Source organism: Stegostoma tigrinum, chromosome 4 (genome assembly GCF_030684315.1).
Source record: "Stegostoma tigrinum isolate sSteTig4 chromosome 4, sSteTig4.hap1, whole genome shotgun sequence".
Taxonomy (NCBI): domain Eukaryota; kingdom Metazoa; phylum Chordata; class Chondrichthyes; order Orectolobiformes; family Stegostomatidae; genus Stegostoma; species Stegostoma tigrinum.
Genome location: NC_081357.1, coordinates 92,633,182 through 92,654,143, shown reverse-complemented (window position 1 = coordinate 92,654,143; position 20,962 = coordinate 92,633,182). Strand labels below are relative to the sequence as shown.

General features: G+C 41.8%; 1 protein-coding gene across 2 annotated transcripts in view; it reads right to left on the bottom strand.

Annotated features, from left to right (window-relative positions):
* Positions 1-20,962, bottom strand: part of dst (dystonin) — a 528,150-nt gene that overhangs the window by 200,439 nt on the left and 306,749 nt on the right. For both annotated transcript variants that reach the window (XM_048530258.2, XM_048530256.2), the window contains 5 exons: positions 19,109-19,654; positions 9,159-9,335; positions 8,937-9,060; positions 6,617-6,825; positions 860-1,177 (listed from right to left, as the gene is read on the bottom strand). In XM_048530258.2, coding sequence (XP_048386215.2) covers positions 860-1,177; positions 6,617-6,825; positions 8,937-9,060; positions 9,159-9,335; positions 19,109-19,654 — 1,374 coding nt within the window. The remainder of the gene's footprint in view (positions 1-859; positions 1,178-6,616; positions 6,826-8,936; positions 9,061-9,158; positions 9,336-19,108; positions 19,655-20,962) is intronic.

Here is a 20,962-nt window from a genome sequence, read left to right as displayed (position 1 = left end):
AATATTTTGAGGAAGGTTAGATGCTACTTTCTGATTGGATTACATCTGCTAAATAATTTGGAGTTTACTAAAAATTAAGCTGATATTGTTTATGCTTAAATTACCAGTTGAATTCACTGTGTGGCATACTTATGTATAATGGAAGGTGCATACTTAAATGCACAGATTTCTGGATTACTTGCCCTATTGTATTGCCACTACACCAACGTCTTCCCCTCCTCATCCCAGTTCAGGTCGCATTAAAGACAGCTGATCCATGTTACATCAGGAGCAAATACAAATCACGTAGACAAGTTGCTAAGATTGGCTTTACATCATACAAGGAAAAGAGAAAACTACAGTACTGGATGAAAAGACCAAGATCTATCTTGTTCTCCCTGGAATTGTTGATGAACCACGCCAAATCAATACCTAACAATGACTATACAACTGACCCAAACTTCTTGGTTGTGCTTTTATAAGCAGTTTTTAAGTTACTGCTAAAAACAGAAAACAATTTTCAGGTAGATAGTTTTTAAGTTAATTTCTAAATAGGAAAATTTTAATGGAAAACAGATCAGATCCTTGGAATTGCCAGCTAATCAGCAGACTCATATACCTCAATCTTACAAAAACAACAAACAGAGATATAAAAGACTTTGCTTATTTGATTATTACTTTGCACAGACCACATTAAGAAAGACATTTTTTTATCCAAGCAAAATAAGTTTTAAAAATGTGACTCTGTGATCATGCAAAAAAAAGTCTCGTTTGAGTACAACTGAAAACAAAGTGCCAGACTATTACTTTCATTGAAATCCCACAGCTGTGCAAAGTGACAGCTGCCCATCTCCACATGCATGAATAAACACTTGATTACCTGCATGTGCTGTGAGAGTTCAGCCACATCTTTTCCTGGTCCATCAATTTCGGGGAGAGATAGAGATTTCTTGGTTACAAACTGCTCAATTTTTTGGTAAGTCTTCTCAAAAAATTCCACTTTGGCTCTGAATTTTTCCAGTTTGGCTGCTCTTTCCTTTTGTCGGCCACTGGCTGAAGAAAACCGTTTGGCAAGTTCACCCACCTTTGCTTGCAATGCAGAGGCAGTGGTTGGATCCGCTGTTGCTATGAACTTGTTGGCTTTCTCTTTAATGGCACTAATACTGCTTTGGCGACTGGCAATGTTCTGTTCCAGTACCTGCAGAAAAATAGGACAAGTGTTCAACTCTATGAATGAGTGGTTATTTTAAGCACATACAAATGCTTACAATGATATCTTGTTAATCCATTCAGCAGCAACAAAGTAGTGCTCCAGGCACAGGCAACATGAGCATCAGTGTAGAGATAGAGGATATTGTCTTATACTTGCATTACATGTTCACAGGCGTTGGAAAGTAGGGTACCCTATAAAGCTGGGCTCTTTTAGTCTTCTATATTTAATATTTTCCTGTGCAGTATGATGCCTCATTTAATTCTGTTATAGCAGTAATTAACATAAATAATTGATTCCACTGGGTGCACACTATTATAATATAGTGCTTGGGAAAATAAAGAGGTTTTGTGTTTAGAAGGGATGGAGATAAGCCTGCAAATGGAGGTGGGCAAGGGGACAACAATCATCCTGGCATCATGAGCAGCTGCCCTGGGAAATGGCGAGAGGGTTTAGACAGGTGTTTACCCTGCATAGATGGACAATCCCTAAATAAGATGCATCACCAAGGTAGGTGGGGAAGAGAATGGGGGAGAGGGTGAGAGAGATGGAGACAGAGAGAGAGACAGAGACAGACAGACAGACAGATAAAGGGAGGGAAAAGGAGGGAGAGGGAGGGAGATGGGTGAGAGAAATGGAGAAAGACAGAGGGGAGAGAGAAGGGGGAGAGGGAGAGTGTTGGTTGGTAATGGATCCCAAGGAAAATAATTCATGGAATGTCTACAAGGTGATTTTTTTGCAACAACTTGTGGTCGATCCCATTCGGGAACAGGCTATTTCTGGATTTGGTGATGTGTAATGAAGCAGACTTGATAAGAAGCTTAAGGTGAAGGAACCCCTCGAGGGCAGTGACCATAATATAACAGAATTCACATGGCAGTTGAGAAAGAGAAACCCAAATCAGACTGTAATTACAACTGAGTAAAAGGTATCTACAAAGACATGAGGGAGGAGCTGGGCGGAGTTGATTGGACAGGGAAGCTAGCAGGGAAGACAGTGGATCAGCAATGGCAGGAGTTTTTGGGGGGGGTAATTTGGGAGCGCAGCAAAAACTCATCCCAAGGAACAAGAAAAATACTCAGTGGAGAACAAGGCAACCATGGCTAACAAGGCAATGAAGATATATGGAAGCCAGAGGATTTGGAAGCCTTTCAAAACCTTCGGACGACAACTAAAAAACAATAAAGGAGGAGAGGATGAAATATGTGGGTAAGCTAACTAGGAACATAAACGAGATGTCTTTAAGAGGGTTGGGCAGCAGAGGTGAGTGTAATGGCCATCACTAAGGAGAAGGTACTGAGGAAGCTGAAAATTCTGAAGGTGTACAGACCGGAAGGATTACACCCCGGAATTTTGAAGGAGATAGCTGAGGAGATTTGAAGGCATGGTGATTTGTCAGGAATTGCTGAAGTTGAAGAGGGTTCCAGAGGATTGGAAAATAGCTAATGTAACACCACTTGTTTAAGAAGAGAAGGAGGCAAGTCAGGAAACTATAGGACATTTAGCTTGGCCTCAGTCATTGGTAAGATTTTAGAGTCCATTATTAAGGATAAGATTGCAGAGTACTTGTAAGTTTATGGTAAAATAGGCTGATTCAGAAGGGCATTGTTAAGAGGAGGTCATGCCTGATCAATCTGTTTGAATTCTTTGAGCAAGTTATAAGTAAACTGGACAAAGGAGAGCCGGCAAACGTGATCTATTTGGATTTCTAGAAGGCCTTTGACAAGGGGATAAAGGGGTCTTTTTCAGGATGCAGCTGGTGACTAGTGGTGTTCTGTGAGGGTTAATATTGGGACCACAACTATTCACTTTATGCATTAACAATTGGGATGAAGGAACCGAGGGCATTGTTGTTAAGTTTGCAAATGACACAAGATAGGTGGAGGAGCAGCTGATGTTGAGGAGGGATGAGGTTGCAAAAAGATATGGGCAGGCTAGGAGAGTGGGCAAAGAAGTGTCAGATAGAATACAATGTGGGCAAGTGTGAGGTTCTGCACTTTGGTAGGAAGAATGGAGGCGTAGACTGTTTTCTAAATGGGGAAAGGCTTCATAAATCTGAAGCATACGACTTAGGAGTCGTAGTTCGTGATTCTCTTAAGCTTAACATATAGGTTCAGTTTAGAAGGCAAGTGCAATGTTGGCTTTGATTTTGAGAAGGCTAGAATACAATGGCACTGTTGCACTGCTATGGCTTGTATTATAGACAATAGACAATAGGTGCTGGAGTAGGCCATTCGGCCTTCGAGCCAGCATCACCATTCATTATGATCATGGCTGATCATCCACAATCAGTATCCTGTTCCTGCCTTATCCTCATAACCCTAGATTCCACTATCTTTAGGCTCTAGTCAAACTGCATGTGGAATGTAGTAAGCAGTTTTGTGTTCCATATCTAAGGAAAGATGTGCTGATGTCAGAAGGAATCCAGAGGAGGTTTACAAGAATGATTCAAGGGATGGAGGGCTTGTCAGATGAGGAGAGGTTGCGGACTCTAGGTCTGTATTCAATGGAGTTTAGAAGGATGAAGGATGGTCTGACTGAAATTTATAGAGTACTGAGAGGCCTGGATAGATTGGATGTGAGGTGTTTCCACAAGTAGGAGAGACTAGGATCCGAAAGCATAGCCTCAGAGTGACGACCCTTTAGAACTGAAAAGTGGAGAAATTTATCAGCCAGAGGTTGGTGAATCTAAGGAACTCATTGCCGTAGAAGGCTGTTGAGGCCAAGACATTGTATGTATTTAAAACAACAGTAGACAGGTTCTTGATTAGTTAAACGATCAAAGATTATGGGGAGAAAGCGGGAGAATGGTTTTGAGAAACATATCAACCATGATCAAACGGTGAAATACACTCAATGGACTGAATGGCCTAATTCTGCTCCTTTATCTTATGTTTGTAAAATCAACACAGGTCCATAAGGAGAAATAAAATTCCATTGAAATGAACAATTGAGAAAATAAAAGACTTTCTCCGCATGGTGAATTTGACATCGCTAATATTATAAAGGACCCCATTTGTATTACAGCCTTCTGCATATAAAATTCATTCCTTAATGAGTTTAATGAAAATTGTCTAAACTATTTCCATAATGGTTCAGTATTCCAGGACAATTACTCACACAAAGCATATTGGAAATCTGGAATTCCTGTCCTCAAAAACCGAGGGTGCCAATTCAAAATAAAACTAAGATAAATAAATTTTTATTCGGTAAAGATCTTAAGGGTAAAGGAACCAAGGCAGAATTAAGAAACAGATCAGGGAAGCTGGTTGTACAGTGATAACATCACTGGACAGTTGATGTTCTAAGAACAGAAACACGGCTCAAGTCCCAGCAGCAGGGCAGTTTCCTTGATCCAATCATCTTCAACAGCTGTATGAATAACTTTCCCTCCATCATGAGACCAGGTGGGATGCTTGCTGATGATTTCACAATATTGTGCACTAATCATAACTTCTCAGAAGCAATCGTGTCCATATGCAGAAAGGACCAGGCAACATTTAGGATAAGTGATGAGTCAAATTCACACCACACCAGTGCCAACACCTAGAGGGAGAATCTAACCATCTCCTCTTGGTTTTGTGTGCCATTATCATCGCTGAAACCTCCACTGTCTACATTATGGGGGCTATCACTGACCAGAAACAGCTGGACTAGCCACATAAATACTGTGGCTGTAATAGAAGGTCAGAGGCTAGGAATTCCGAAGTGAGTAGCTCATCTCATGTCTCCACAATGCTTTTTCACTGTCTACGAAGCACAAGTCAGGAAAGTGATGGAATACACCACACTTGCCTGGATGAGTACTGCACCAACAACACTCAAGAAGCTCAACACCATCCAGCACACAATAGGCTGTTTGATTAGCACCCATCCACCACCCTGATCACTCACCTTATCAATCACTGATGCAAAGTAGCAGCCAGGTGCACAATCTTCAACTTGCAGCGCAGCAACTCACCAGGCCAACTTCCACAGCAACTTATTAACCCATGATCTCTACCACCTAGGAGGACAAGGGCAGTACCTGCATGCCAATGCCACACATGTAAATTTCTTTTCGAGCCATACCACATCCTAACATGGAACTATACCATTGTTCCTTCAGGGTTATTGGTTCAAAAAACTCATTTGTCAATACAAAATGGAATAGTGGTTCACCTCTACTTTCACAAGGCCAATGAGTAACAGGCAAAAGACATTGGCTCAGCCAGTGAGGCCCACAACTCAAACGAATATAAACAACAAGAAAGCCGTCATTTAATCGAATGGTGGAGTAGGCTCAGGAAGCTGAATGGCCTTGTTCTGATCCCTATGTATCAATCTGAAAACAACTGCTTCCCTTCTTTTGACATAAACGTCAACCTAGTTACACTTCTTAGATTCAGGCCATTGGTTACACACTTAATCCCTTAATAACATTTCACAGAGTGAACAGATCATAAAGATAACCATGCACCTCTATACAAAAAGAATAATTCAACAACATTTGCCACAATTTTCCAATCAAACATAACCAGAATTTAGTACAAAAGTAAACTTGTGTTTTTAATTTTAATAAATGGCAACAATAAAGCCAACTCTCAATACTGAACCCAAATCAAAAATACTCTTTAAAGAAAGAAGTTTAGTATTTAGATGGTTTGATAACTTAAAACATTTGACTTTATTGCTAATGAAGAAAATTACGTATTGTATAAATATCTACAGTCAAACAGGCCACAGACACCTCCTGTCAAATATTGGAACCAAGGTCTTTCAAAATAAAAGTGCAGACTGATATTTCATAGAGTGGGATTTTAGTTTTGATCCCTATAGTTTTAAATACATCTGAAATATTACCATGGTTTTATGCTCAGAAGAATTTTGTCATGTGGAAACATGTGCTGTTTCTGTGGGAAGTTGATGTGATTCACTTTTATTCTCGTTTACTGAAATTATATTTACGATGAATCAAAATTTGCTTTGTTTTTAATTTCATAGAGTCGGTAGAGAAGAGAAGGCGGCCATTTGGCCCATCGGACAGCATCCCACCCAGGCCTACCTCATTCCTGTAACCTGCATTTTCCATGGTTAATCCACCAAGCAGCAGAACCCTGGACACTACCAGGCAATTTAGCTTGGCAAATCCACATATTTAGACTATGGGAGGAAACCCATGCAGACACAGCAAGAACATGCAAAGTTCACACAGATAGTTGCTCAAGGCTGGAACTGAACCCAGGTCCCTGGTGCTGTGAGGCAGCAGTGCTAACCACTGAGCCACCGTGATTTGCAATTCAATTTTTTGCATCAAATGTACTCACAAAACAATGCTGAAGCAGTTTGATTGAATAGGGTGAAAAGGTGGATACTTCAATTTTCCTGTGGTTGATGAATCATTTTGTAAGGGCAAGAATGTGATTGATTTTTTGACATTATACTCACAGCATTTTTACTGAAGGCCTCTTGAATAGCAGCAGAATTCAAAGGCAACTCCTTGTCATCTTCTAGGCTCTTTTCAACATTAGCCATCCAGTCAAGCATTTCATCCAAACCATCTTGAACACTCAGGGACCGTGTGAGAGTCATCTGCAGCTTCTCATTGCGATCACTGGTCGATTTGGATAAATTCTCAAATCTCAATGCAACATCATCTAGCGAGAGACAAACATTGATAATATTATAGATCCTGTCACTACAATTGGCCAATGAAGACAACCCAATAGAAGGTTGAGTATTTAAAACCCATTTCATTTTTCTTCTAAATGACTTTCAATCCACAGATGGCATAAAGTGCACTGCCAGGATTTTTTTTTAAACAAAGCATATCAGAAATGTATGTCCACATCTAGTTTATTACACACCCCAGGTTTTTGTTGCATTACTACTATCCTCAGCTGGCATGGATCCAAACCTCTTCTCTAAACCTTTATGCCTCTCTCTGTATTTAAAAGGTCCTCAAAATCTACCTCTGACCGAACATTTTGGCACTAGTTCTGAAATTGCCCTACACAGCCCTTGTTTAGTATAGGCAATTAAGGAATGCACTATGTTTTTATATTATTTGTCACGGGATGTGGCCATCGTTGGATGGGCCAACATTTGTTGTCATCCCTAATTGCCAAGGACGAAAGGTCTGGTGAGCTGCCTTCTTGAGCCACTGAAGTCCAAGGAGTGTAGGAACTACGATAGTGTGGGCAGGGAGATGATATCAGGATTTTGACCAAGTGAAGATGAGGGATTGGTGACAAAGTTCTAAATCAGGATTGTGTGTGGCTTAGGGGAACTTGCAAGTCTTGCATCTTCTGCATTTATCCTTCTAGGTAGTAGCAGCTACAGGTTTGGAAGGTACTGTCAGAGGAGCTTCGGTGAGTTACTGCATTGCACCTTTAGATGGTAGACACTACTGATACTGTGTATAATGAGTGTGACACGAGTGGCTGGTGAAGGTGGCAGATCAAGTGCCAACCAAGCTGGATGCTTTTTCCTGGATAGTGTTGTTGAAGCGGCATCTATCCCAGCAAGTGGGAAGTGTTCTGTCACGATTCTGACTTGTGTCTTGTTTATGATAGACACTGGGGAGACAAAAGCCAAGTTACTCAGCAGAATATCAAGCCTCTTGCCTGTCTTGATAGGCACAATATTTTTGTGGCTGGCCTTGTTGTTCTTCGGTCAGTCAGAATATGTAGGATGTTGATCGTGGGGAATTTGGTGATGAGTGCTTGAAACAATGGTTGGACTTTCTCTTTTTGGAGACAGACATTTTCTGGCACTTGTATGGTATGAATGTTATTTGCCATTCATCAGCCCAAACCTGGATATTGCCCATGATTTGCTGCATATGAACATGAATTATAATCTGATGTGGTGGTTAAAGCGGCTTATGGGACACTTGCTTTTATTAAACAAGGCAATAAATAGAAGAGCAAGGACATTATGAGGGAGTTTGTATGTAATTTTAGTTAGGCCGCGGATGGAGTACTGTCTGCAGTTCTGGGGCCACACTATAGGATGGATGTGGTTGCATTAAAGACTGTACGAAGGAGATTGTTGCCAGGAGTGGAGTGTTTGAGCTGTAAAGAGACTAGATAGGCTCAGATTGTTTTGATGATGAGGGGGGAGTGGATAGGGTAATAAAGAAGAGACTTGTCCACTTAGCAGAGGGGTCAGTAACCACGGGGAATAGATTTAAGATATAGGGCAGAAGGTTTAGAGATGATTTATGGAAGAATTATTTCACCTAGAGAGTTGTTTGTATTGGTGCTCACTCCTGGAAAGGTCATTGAGCAGGAATCATCACAACATTTAAGTTAGTATTGGGATGAACACTTGAAATGCCATCATACAAAGATACGGCCAAATGTTGGAAAATGGGACTAGGGTAGATATGTGCTTGATGACTTGGCACAATGAGCAAAATTGCCTTTGACACTGTATGAGTGAGGCACAGGGAGAGGGGGAGGGGAAAGAGAGATAGAGACAAAGAGAGAGGATTATTCTTTCTGACACTGATGTTAGAATGCTGAAGTCTTTACCGTAAGAATAGCTCAGGCAAATAGTATTTAAAATTAATAGCGTTGAAATTTAAAGGGAAGTGAGGTGAACACATCTAGACCAGATAGGATATTCTGATAATGTAAATGAAGAATGTTGGGTTTACGGAAGATTGTGCGCAGTATGACCGTCAAAAGTGACCAATCAGGCTGAATGTCTTATCTTTATGCTGATCGTTCTGTCAGCCAATGTATTTGACCTGGAAACATACCCACATTATCTTGGATTTCATCACGATTCAGCAGGAGATTACCATCGGTGTTCAAAAGTGCATCAACGGTTTTCCTTAGTTTTTCTACTGTGCTTTGGTGTGCAGACATCTGATCCTGTAGATCCTATTCATAGTAAAATAAGACATTAACTTGGGTTGCATGAGGAAATATGATGTGCAAGGAAAATTTGTGCAATTTTTGGAGAATGTACAGGTTTCAACCTTGACTTGCTCTAGCTGCTTCTGTAGGTTTTTGGGGTCTGCAGCAATGGCCTCCGTCAGCTGAATTTTTGCAGCTTCCTCGGTGACTTGAAGCCATGGTAGAAGGTCTGCTGAGATTTCTTGGTATTGGCTGTACTTATCTACCACATCTTTGAGATTTTTACCCAAGGAATTACACTGGGGGAGAAAAGAAATTAAATGAAAAATATCAGACAAATAGAACACAATTTGTTATCAGCAGCTTTACTGATCTAGGTAAATATAAGCGAGCAGCCACACAGCCCCTCAAGCCTGTTTTGCCATTGAAGATGGCCAATGCAATTTCTTAACCTCAAATTCACTGTCTGACCTGATGCCCAGAGTACTTGATTGATTGATTAATTAATCTTTAGGCTCTTTTCTCCACCTGTCTAAGTCTTGACTGCACTCAATGACTGAGCAACTATAACTCCCTAGGATAAAGTCCTGAAGATTCACAGCTGTTTGAAGTGAAGAGATTTCTCCTCATTTTCGTCCTAAATTGCCAGTCCCTTATACTAGACTGAGCTTTCTAAATGAGGGAAATGACTTCTCAACATCTGTCAGAATTTTATACATTTCAGTTGCATCATTTGCCTTGCTCTTGAAAGCCAGGAGATGCAGCCCTTTCCACTCAATGTCCCCTCATTAGGCAATCCTCTCAACTCAGAACTCAGTCTAGTGAACATCTCCAAGGAAAATAATTTTTTTTGTAGGTTCGGAGGCCAATTGCGGTCTCACCAAAGCCCCGTAGAATTGCAGCAGTACTTCATCAATCATGGAATCCAATCCCTTGCAAAAATGGTCATCAAACCAACTTCCTTCCTAATTTCTTGTTACCTGAATGTTGACTGTGGATTTTGTACACAGAATTCCTTATTATACTTTAAGAAAGTTTATGTACTCTGCTACTTGAAGACTTTGATGAGAAAATATAGTCCACATTGTATTACTGGCTGTAGTTTCCCACATGTCTGCTTGCCAGCATTGTAGCTATAAATTAGAAATTTGAACAATGAAACCATTTTTCAAGTTGTTCTGATTTGAGGCTGATGTCAAAAGCTAATTGATTCGTTATTACTTTCCTGCATTCTCCAACAAAATTAAAATTCATGGGCAAGTGCCTGAGAGTAATGACATCCGAAAATCAAAGTCACCAATGTAAAAAGGCTCAACTCTGGAAAAACACACTTTAAATGATGAAGAAAAACAATTCAGAAAGAGAACTGTTCCTGGTTGTTCAACAGTTCACTTGGTTGGGTATAAAGTTTAAAAAAACTTCAGAGGCAATAGGAAGGAAGGGAATAACGAACAATCTCAACAAGCATCTGTACAGCATTCTTCCCTGGAAACATACGCAAGTTACAGAAACAAGTCCTTCAGTTCAACTAATCACACACAAATAAATAGCTCTTATCAAGCTTTACCACTCTGTTCCCATATCCCTTCAACCATTTTGCCTTTATTCAATGATCCAACCTAACCGTCAATATTGACATGGTTTCTGCTTCAGCCACTCTTGGAATTGAACTCTGACTTCAGAATTCACCATATAGAGAAGTTTCTACTGCCTCTATTCAATATCTCTTGCTTTATTTCATATTAAAATAATATTGACAGCATAGAAATAAGCCATTCTGCCCAACAGGCCTATCCAAGATGTTCCATTCCAAAGAGTTAATTTATCGACACCTGTTAAGCATGTTATTCAGAATTCTAAGCCACCACACAACCAATATTTCAGATCCAAGGCATAAAATCTTGCCCATTGACCCATGGGGGCCATTCGAATAACTAACAGGAAAAGAAGGTTCCACAAATATTCCTGTCCTCATCCATGAGATGAAAAAAGAATGGTTCCCAAAAAGCAACTCAATCTTATTCTCACTAATCTGCCTGTCACAGATGCACTATCAAAAATAGTATTGATAGCCACAACCACACAGTTCTTGCAGATACAAGGTTCCATGTTGACTTTGGGGATCATACTGCGCAGCACTACTACTGTATTAAATTTGATAGATTGAGAGAAGAGGTAGCAACTTGAATCAAGGCATCCACGAGGTACTGTAAGTCAATGACAGCAGCACTGTATTCAACCACAAACTATAAAATCACAACCTGACATATCCCCCACTCTATCACCATCATCAAGCCAGAAGATTAATCCTGGTGCCGTAATAGAGCAGGAAGGCCACTGGATATTGCAAAGGCAGAAGGCACTGACAACATTCTGATTATAGTACTGTTACTTACCCTTCAGAACTAGCTGCTCCCTGAATCAATCTGTTTCAGTGAGCTACAACACTGGCACCTAGCGAACAATGAGGAAGATTGCCCAGACATGTCCCACACTCAAAAAGCAGGTAAAATTTGACCTGGTTAAGGACCGCCTCATCAGTCTACTCTTGATCATTAGTAAAGTGATGGAAGTAGTCGTCATCAGTGCTATCAATTGGCACCTAAATCCTCAGTCTCTATGTTTGCCAACACTATCCAAGGCCAAACCATTAACTGTAAAAGCTCTGCCCTTGTTTATTGCACCAAAATGCAATATCTCACATTAAAGATGATTCTTGAAGACCCTTCTTAAAAACAGAACTTACTGACCAAGCTTTTGGTCAGCTTGCTTAACAGTCCTGAATTTGGATCTATATCTGCTCTATCTCTCATCTAGGGATCACTGTGATATGTTTTCTTACATTACTGACATTATATAAACAGATAATTGTAATTGTTTCATTGCTCAATTTAAAGAACTGCGGAGGCTATAAATCAGAAACAAAAACAGAAATTACTGTAAAAGTTCAGCAGGTCTGGCAGCATCTGTGAAGAGACATCAGAGTTAATGTTTCAGATCCGGGGACCCTTCCTGAGAACAGTACCTAATACTGGCCCTGTATGCACGGGCCCACTTTCCAACAGGATCCACTGAGCAATCACAGGCAGAAGTTTTGGATTGATTTGTTTTACAGCACATCAGATGTCAAGTTCACTCGCAAACCAACATTAGCAAATTCACCATCAAGGACAGTTGTCAAACATACAAATATCTGAGTCTTTGACTGAAAATCATGGTGCATGGGACATTGAATCAATTAAACCACAAATAAAGATTCACATCTATTCTGAGTGTTTCTTCCCCTTGCTAATGCCTTGACTGTGTTCTATAGATAAATATTCCACAAAAATATTCATTTCTATTTGTTAAAGTAAAAATCACAAGTAACCTCTGACGTGACAGCTGGGTTACCACATCAGGCAATGCCATCTAGTGGTCTCAGATATTGTCGTAAAGTGCTGCATGTTGAGGATGCAAGTGAAAGGAAAAGAACCTTGCATTTATATAACGTCTTGCACAGACTCAGGACATGTTATATTGATGAAACACTGCATTCAAAGCAACAAACTCCCACTCAAATCTAATGATTGAAGGTAAGAGAAGAAGCAGATAGCCTCAAGGTCCAGCGATGAGAGAGAGAGAGCAGGTAGCCCTGATGCAGAGAGAATGGGAGCGGACAGCCCGGGGGCCAGAAGTGAGAAAGGGAGCGGACAGCCCGGGGGCCAGAGGCGAGAGAGGGAGCGGACAGCCCGGGGCCCAGAAGTGAGAGAGGGAGTAGGCAGCCCAAGGCAGCAGTCGGGGCGAGATCGAGCCCTTGTGAAGAGTGCGAGCCCAGTACGGCCAGGTGTGTAAGCATTGTGATGTTGAATTATTAACTGTGTTTTTTTATTCTTCTACATTTTAGTAAGAAAGACTGTAATGCTTGACTTCTTAACTTGTTTTCTTTATTTTCCTGTTCTGTACCAAGATTCTGTGCCTAGGCACCGTTGTATCTCAGATGGCACCATCAGTGGCAGCTTGTAAACGTTTCACTGTACTCATGTAAGTGAGTACATGTGACAATAAAACAATTTCACATTCTGATTAGCAGCTTGTCAGAGGACCCCTTTCACCTTCATGTTCACCTGAAGAAAGACCCACAAGCCCATCTTCGTATTGTGTTATATGGCCCCTGAAGTGGGGTCTGAACACATCACAAACAAAAACAGAAACTGCTGGAGAAACTCATCTGATCTGGCAGCATCTGTGGAGAGAAAGCAGAGTTTTGAGTCCACTGAGCCTTCTTCAAAATGCTTGAACTTATCCACTTTCTGCCTCAATGAGCCAAGACCAAATTAAAGGTAAGTAATCATTAACCATCACCATTTTAGCCTCTACTATCTTGTTAAAATCATCTAGGAAATCAGATTTCCATCCTGTAGCTGAAAGCCTTTACAAACAAAATACACCGTATTTGTTTTACTTCATGCTAAGTGCTTCCTTCAACATGAGATAGGTAATTAAGATTAAGTAAATTGGTTAGTCTGGAAATAAGAGATTGGCATTCAGTTAAATTTAAGGTATGAATATAATCCCAATCTGACTACACTATTATGCACTTATCTCCCAATATTCATTGCAGTGCACAGAATGTTTTTGCACGAGTATGGTGCAAGGTCTGTGTGCCAAAAATAAATCTAATTTTCAATCTTTCCATACTGACTCAGTAGCTTCACAAGTAAATCTTTGACTGTTACATCTACATAAGCCTAGAGGAGAGAAGCCTCAGGTGTATTCACTGTGATATGATGTTAATCTTTATATATCCCTTGGGGATTAAATAAACTTTGAGCTAAAGGCACCATGCGACATGATTCTCCCTCACCAATGAAAATGAAGGTAGTTCTGGATGAAAAACAGAGTGACATATACGCTGCCAATAATGAGGCTAAAGGTCAATGAGTTCCCTAGACCTGCTGCATTACATCCTAGAATATTAAAGGGAATAGCTCCAGAGATAGTGGATGCACTGTTAGTAAGCTTCCAGGGATCCTTAAGACTTGAAAAATCCAAAAGGAGATAGCAAAACTACCATTGTCAACTTTATCTAGAAAGGAAGGAGATAAGAAAAAACAAGTAACTATAGATCAGTTTGCTTAACACCTTTCTTGGGAAAATGTTAGCCTCTATTATAAAGAATGATATAGGAGATATTTAGAAATAAAGAATAAAATTAAGCAGAGTCAGCATGACTGCAAATGAGCAGAAATTGTGTCTCATAAATGAATTACTCTTCATTGAGCTGGTAACAAGCAGAATGGCTAAAGGGAAATCAGTTGAAGTAATATATTTACATTACTAACAGACATTTGCTAAGGTACCACAAATTAGGCTATTTAATAAGAGCCCCTGATGTTAGTGGTAGCATACTAACATAGTTAGAAGATTGGCTACCTAATGGATAACAGAGTTGGGGTAAACAGACATTATTAAAATGGTAGCCTGCAACTAGTCGAGTGCTATAGAGATTAGTTCTGGGGCCACAGTTTTTTTTTAACTAAATATTAAAGATATAGATGACAGAAGTGAATGTACAAGCACCAAGTTTGCAGAAGACACTGAAGTAGGTGTGAAGGGAAGTGATAAGGATGACACAATGAATTGATAGAAGGAGATAAGCAGGTTAAGTGAGTTCGAAAATCTCAGCAGATGGAATATAATGTGGGAAAATATGGGATCATGCACTTAGTCAGTAGAATAGAAGAGTTGGATATTATTTAATTTGGGCAAGATTACAGAAAGATGCAGCCCCACAAAGGGATTTGGGAGGACTCATATAAGAATCACAAAAAGCCAGCAATCAGGTTTAGTGGGTATTGGGGAAGTCAAACAAACTGCTGCCCTTCATTGTAAAGGAAATGGAGAATGAAAATAGGTTAGACCATTGTTAAAATTATGTATTGCCTCAATCAGAACACATCTAGAATACTGTGAACAGTTTTCGTCCCCTTACGAAGGAAAAGATATGCTGGAGTTGGAGGCAGTCCAGACAAGGTTTGCTGGGGTGTGAGTGATAATGGGAACTGCAGATGCTGGAGAATCCAAGATAATCAAATGTGAGGCTGGATGAACACAGCAGGCCCAGCAGCATCTCAGGAGCACAAAAGCTGACGTTTTGGGCCTAGACCCTTCATCAGAGAAGGGGATGGGGTGAGGGTTCTGGAATAAATAGGGAGAGAGGGGGAGGCGGACCGAAGATGGAGAGAAAAGAAGATAGGTGGAGAGGAGAGTATAGGTGGGGAGATAGGGAGGGGATAGGTCGGTCCAGGGAAGATGGACAGGTCAAGGAGGTGGGATGAGGTTAGTAGGTAGGAGATGGAGGTGCGGCTTGGGGTGGGAGGAAGGGATGGGTGAGAGGAAGAACAGGTTAGGTAGGCAGAGACATTCTGGACTGGTTTTGGGATGCAGTGGGTGGCGGGGAAGAGCTGGGCTGGTTGTGTGGTGCAGTGGGGGGAGGGGATGAACTGGGCTGGTTTTGGGATGCGGTGGGGGAAGGGGAGATTTTGAAACTGGTGAAGTCCACATTGATACCATTGGGCTGCAGGATTCCCAAGCGGAATATGAGTTGCTGTTCCTGCAACCTTCGGGTGGCATCATTGTGGCGCTGCAGGAGGCCCATGATGGACATGTCATCTAAAGAATGGGAGGGGGAGTGGAAATAGTTCGCGACTGGGAGGTGCAGTTGTTTATTGCGAACCGAGCAGAGGTGTTCTGCAAAGTGGTCCCCAAGCCTCCGTTTGGTTTCCCCAATGTAGAGGAAGCCACACCGGGTACAATGGGTACAGTATACCACATTGGCAGATGTGCAGGTGAACCTCTGCTTAATATGGAAAGTCATCTTGGGGCCTGGGATAGGGGTCAGGGAGGAGGTCTGGGGGCAAGTGTAGCATTTCCTGCGGTTGCAGGGGAAGGTGCCGGGTGTGGTGGGGTTGGAGGGCAGTGTGGAGCAAACAAGGGAGTCAAGGAGAGAGTGATCTCTCCGGAAAGCAGACAAGGGTGGGGATGGAAAAATGTCTTGGGTGCTGGGGTCGGATTGTAGATGGCGGAAGTGTCGGAGGATGATGCGTTGTATCCGGAGGTTGGTGGGGTGGTGTGTGAGAATGAGGGGGATCCTCTTTGGGTGGTTATGGTGGGGACGGGGTGTGAGGGATGTGTTGTGGGAAATGCGGGAGACGCGGTCAGGGGTGTTCTCGACCACTGTGGGGAAAGTTGCGGTCCTTGAAGAACTTGGACATCTGGGATGTGCGGGAGTGGAATGCCTCATCATGGGAGCAGATGCGGCAGAGGCGGAGGAATTGGGAATAGGGGATGGAATTTTTGCAGGAGTGTGGGTGGGAGGAGGTGTATTCTAGTTTGTTTCTGGATATGGAGGAATTTTCTTTCGATGAGAGATTATGTTGGGCCTGTACTCATTGGAGTTTAGAAGAATGAGAGGCAATCTTATGGCAATACTCTTAGGAGGCTTAATAGGGTAAATGCTGGAGATGTTGTTTCTCCTAGAGGTAAAGACTGAGACCAGAAGATACAACCTCAGAGCAAGGGGCTACCCATTTGAAATGGAGATAAGGAGGATTTTTTTTCTCTCAGAGGATAGTGAATCTGTAAATTCTTTACTGTAAAGTACAGTTGAGGCTGGGGTGTTAAGTCAATTTAAGGCTGAGTTAGACAGACTTTTTCTCAATAAGACAATTGAGTGTTGTGGGATGAGGTAGGAAAAATGGAGTTGAGGATTATCAGCTTAGTGATAATTTCATTGACTAGCAGAGTTGACACAATGCTCAGAATGATCTACTTCTGTTCCTCTGTCTTATGGTCTTAATTATGGCCACTGCACTGCTCTTCCTGTCCTTCATAAATACCATTTACCCTTCAACATTCCAGTCCCATCTCTCACCGTTTTGCCATGTTTCTGTAATGGCTATCAGATCGTACTTATTTATTTCTGTTTGCGCTCTCATTTGTCTCAAATTTTTATGCATTCAGACACAGTGCCTTTAGCTTTGCCCCTCTATTATTTTTGTAACCCGTGGCTTTATCTGGTGGCTCCTTCCCAGATTTGTACTCTCTCTCTCCCCTCCTGCTGCAATTGGTTCCTGCATTAACACCTTTTTTGTCTTACCTTGTCTAGGTACAGGTAAAGGCATCATAGTCTTACCTGACCATAGGGCTGCTCCCTCATTAGACAGAGATGATTGGTGGTGGCTTAACCTGAGGTTCACCATGCCTCAGGGAAGGGGAGAGGTTAAGATACAGAATGCTTATGGTAACGTCAGCCAGTGCAGGAATTGAACCCGTACTGTTGGCATTACTTTGCATTGCAAACCAACCATCCAGCCAACCGGGCTAACCAAACCCCCGCCTTGTATATACACTTTGATTTGCCACCTCTTCCCAAATTTGATCCCTTTCCTAAATTAAAAGCAAAAGAACTGTGGATGCTGTAAATCAGGAACAAAAACGGAAGTTGCTGGAAAAGCTCAGCAGGTCTGGCAGCATCTGTGAAGAAAAAAATCAGAGTTCACGTTTTTGTCTTCACAGATGCTGCTAGACCTGCTGAGTTGATCCCTTCCCTATTAACTTTAAAACTATTAAAAACCGTTTAAAGCTGCTTTGTTCAAAATGTTCTCTAATTCCCTCATCATGCAGCTATGTACAACACTGGTCCCAATAAGGTTCGCGTGCAGAAATGTCAACTGTACAACCACAGTACAGGTCCCAGTGCCCCATGCGCCAGGACCCACTTCTCCTAACCACCTTTGGAGCTATACATTCATTTCTCTAATTTTACATGCCTTTTCAATTTGCACATACAGAATCCCCTTCTTTTCCCTGCTTACATTATTCATACCCAAAGGGACCACAATAACTGGATCTTTGCACTATCACAGAAGTTCCCCTTGATCCTGAGCAGATGTCCCAAAGCCCAGCACCCAGGGCGGTAACACACTCATCTGGGTTTTTCTTCTTTGCCACAGAAAGCTATCATTGTTGCAGGCTTGCTCACCGAGACTGAGTGTTTGGTTGCAGAGGTTTCATCACCTTGATAGGTAACATCGTCAGTGTGCTTCCGGTGAAGCGTTGTAACAAGCGGGACAGAACACCAACCCTTCACTGGAGGCATACACTGACAATGTTACCGAGCACGGTGATAAAATGTCTGCAACTAAACACACCAGCTCGGCGAGCAAGTCAACTACCTCGTCCACAACCCGAGCCACAAATCTTCTCAAAAACTTTAAAGATATCAATTCCCAAACTCGACAGGCCCCTACCGTCACCAGATTATTTTCTATGCTCCTCCCTCGAATGGCTTCCCGTACTATTGTGCTGTGATCAGCCAGCCCACACTGCAGCCTCCTCATCCAGACAAGGTTGAAAGAACCTCAAAATGTCTGAAACAGCTAGGGCTGACGCTCGTACACTCTGGCCTTCTGGGTCCCTTTATCTGCCTCAGTGGCAGTCACATTCCTAATGACCACTAAGTTCCATTTCTCGCAATGCTGGATAAACACCATATAAATCAGCTGTTGGACAAAAGAAAAATGGACCCTTTGTAATTCAGGGAGGTGGTACTGCCGCTAGGCTAGCAATCTAGAGGATTAGGCTCATGCTCTGAGGGATTGGGTCAATGTGGGTCTACAGCAGCTGGTAGAATTTAAACTCAATTAGTAAAACTGGAGTATAAATCTGGCTTCAATAACAAATTGTTGTGAAAATCACTAACCCTCCTTTAGAGGAGGAAATCTGCCTTCCTTATCTGGTCAAGGGAGAAGAACAACTGCAGTGTTGTTGACTATTAACTGCTCTCTGAATGGCCTGGCAAGACATTCTGTGCAATAGCATTTGGGGATGGCTTCCAAATTCTGGCCTCATCAAAGTCCTTGTTCTATGAAACAATTTTAAAAAACCTGATGGCTCCTCCCTACTCCGTTGAACTGACGTACTTAGTGAATGGGGGTTTCCTGTGTCATATGCACATTCACAAAGTAAAAAAAATTGCAAAGACCATGAAAAGAACATGTCTATGGAAAAAGTTGAGTGGAAACCTTACCTTTGAGTGCAGCGATTTATAGGAGTCATTGGCCACATCCAGTTGCCTCTGCACCAAGTCACAAGTCGCAGATGTGTCAATACATGGCTTAATATCTTTGCCCAGATCCAATTTGCCACAGGATTTAGCAGCATCAAGGACTCTTTGCCCTGAGATGGTGATATACCTCAAGTCACCTTTGTGTGAGATGACATCATCAGAAAAGCTTTTCTGCCTTTGCAGCTTGCCAACAAGAGTTTCAACTTCAGTGGCACCACTTTGGAGATCCTCCAGATGCTGTTCAGACTGGTGCAGCCAGTTTTCAAATTCACTGTAATCGCTGGAAAACTTTTGCAGCTCATCCTGTACAGTCTGTATCAATTTCAGTCTGGTTTCCGACTGGGCCAGCGTGGTCTCATACTGAGCCTTCAACTCATTCAGGTCCTTCTCCAATTTCTCTCGTTCCTCTACAGAAATACTGGAGCCTTGCTTCTTTAGGAAATCCTGCCCTGACTGTGTCGATATAATGTAGGACTGCTGTTGTGACACAACTTGTTGATGATGAAACTGTTTTAAGCAAAACCATATCATGAACAGTCACTAAGTGAATAAATGTTTTCTGTAACTATGCTAAAAAACTAAATATTCAATGCAGGACCAAAGAACAACTGATTTGCAACTATCTTTCAATCACTTTAACAAACCTAGGTGACCCACAACTCTGAAGTCTATTAAGGACTTTTTGAAGTGTAATCAGTATCAGATGTCAGAAATAAAGCAGCCAATTTTCACACAGCAAGCTCCCACAAACAGCACTGACAGCATTTGTATTTTAGTGATGTTGATTGTTGGATAAATATTGGTCAAGATACTAGACAGAACTTCTCTGTTTGCTTTCAAAGTATTGGCTGAAAGATCTTCAGCATCCACCATAGGACAGATGGAAAACTCAGTCTTAAGATTCTGTTTGGAAGATCCCCTATAATCTGAACTCACCCCAAACTACTAACTCTGAAGCAAGTGTGTCATAGAGTCATAGAGCTGTACAGCACAGAAACAGAGCCTTTGGTTCAAATTGTCCATGCTGACCAGATATCCTAAATAAATCCAGTCCCATTTGCCAGCATTTGGCCCATATCCATCTAAACCCTTCCCTATTCATATACATCAAGATGCCTTTTAAATGTTGTAATTGTACCAGCCTCCACCACTTTCTCTGGAAGCTCATTCCATACACACACCATCCTCTATGTGAAAAAGTTGCCTCTTACGCCCCTTTTATATATTTCCCCTTAACTCTTAAATATGCGCCGTCTAATTTTGGGCTCCCCCACCCTAGGAAAAAGACCTTGGCTATTCACCTTACTCATGTGCCTCATGATTTTATAAACCACTATAAGGTCACCCTTCAGCCTCCGACACTCCAGGGAAAATAGCCCCAGTCTATTCAGCCTCTCTTTATAGCTCAAACCCTTCAACCTCAGCAACATCATTGTAAATCTTTTCTGAACCCTTTCAAGTTACACAACATTCTCCCTATAGCAGAGAGATCACAACTGCACACAGTATTCCAAAAGTGGCCAAATTAATGTCCTGTATGGGCACTGCATGACCATCCAACTCCTGTACTCAAAGCACTGACCAATAAAAGAAAGCATACCAAACACTTCTTTCACTATCCCGTCTACCTGTGATGCCCCATTCAAGGAACTAGGAACCTGCACTTCAAGGTCAGCAACATTCCCCAGGACATTACCATTAGCTGTATAAGTCCTGCCCTGGTTTGCCTTTCTAAAATGCAGCACCACACATTTACCTAAATTAAACTCCATCTGCCACTCCTCAGCCCGTTGGCCCATGTGATCAGGATCCTGC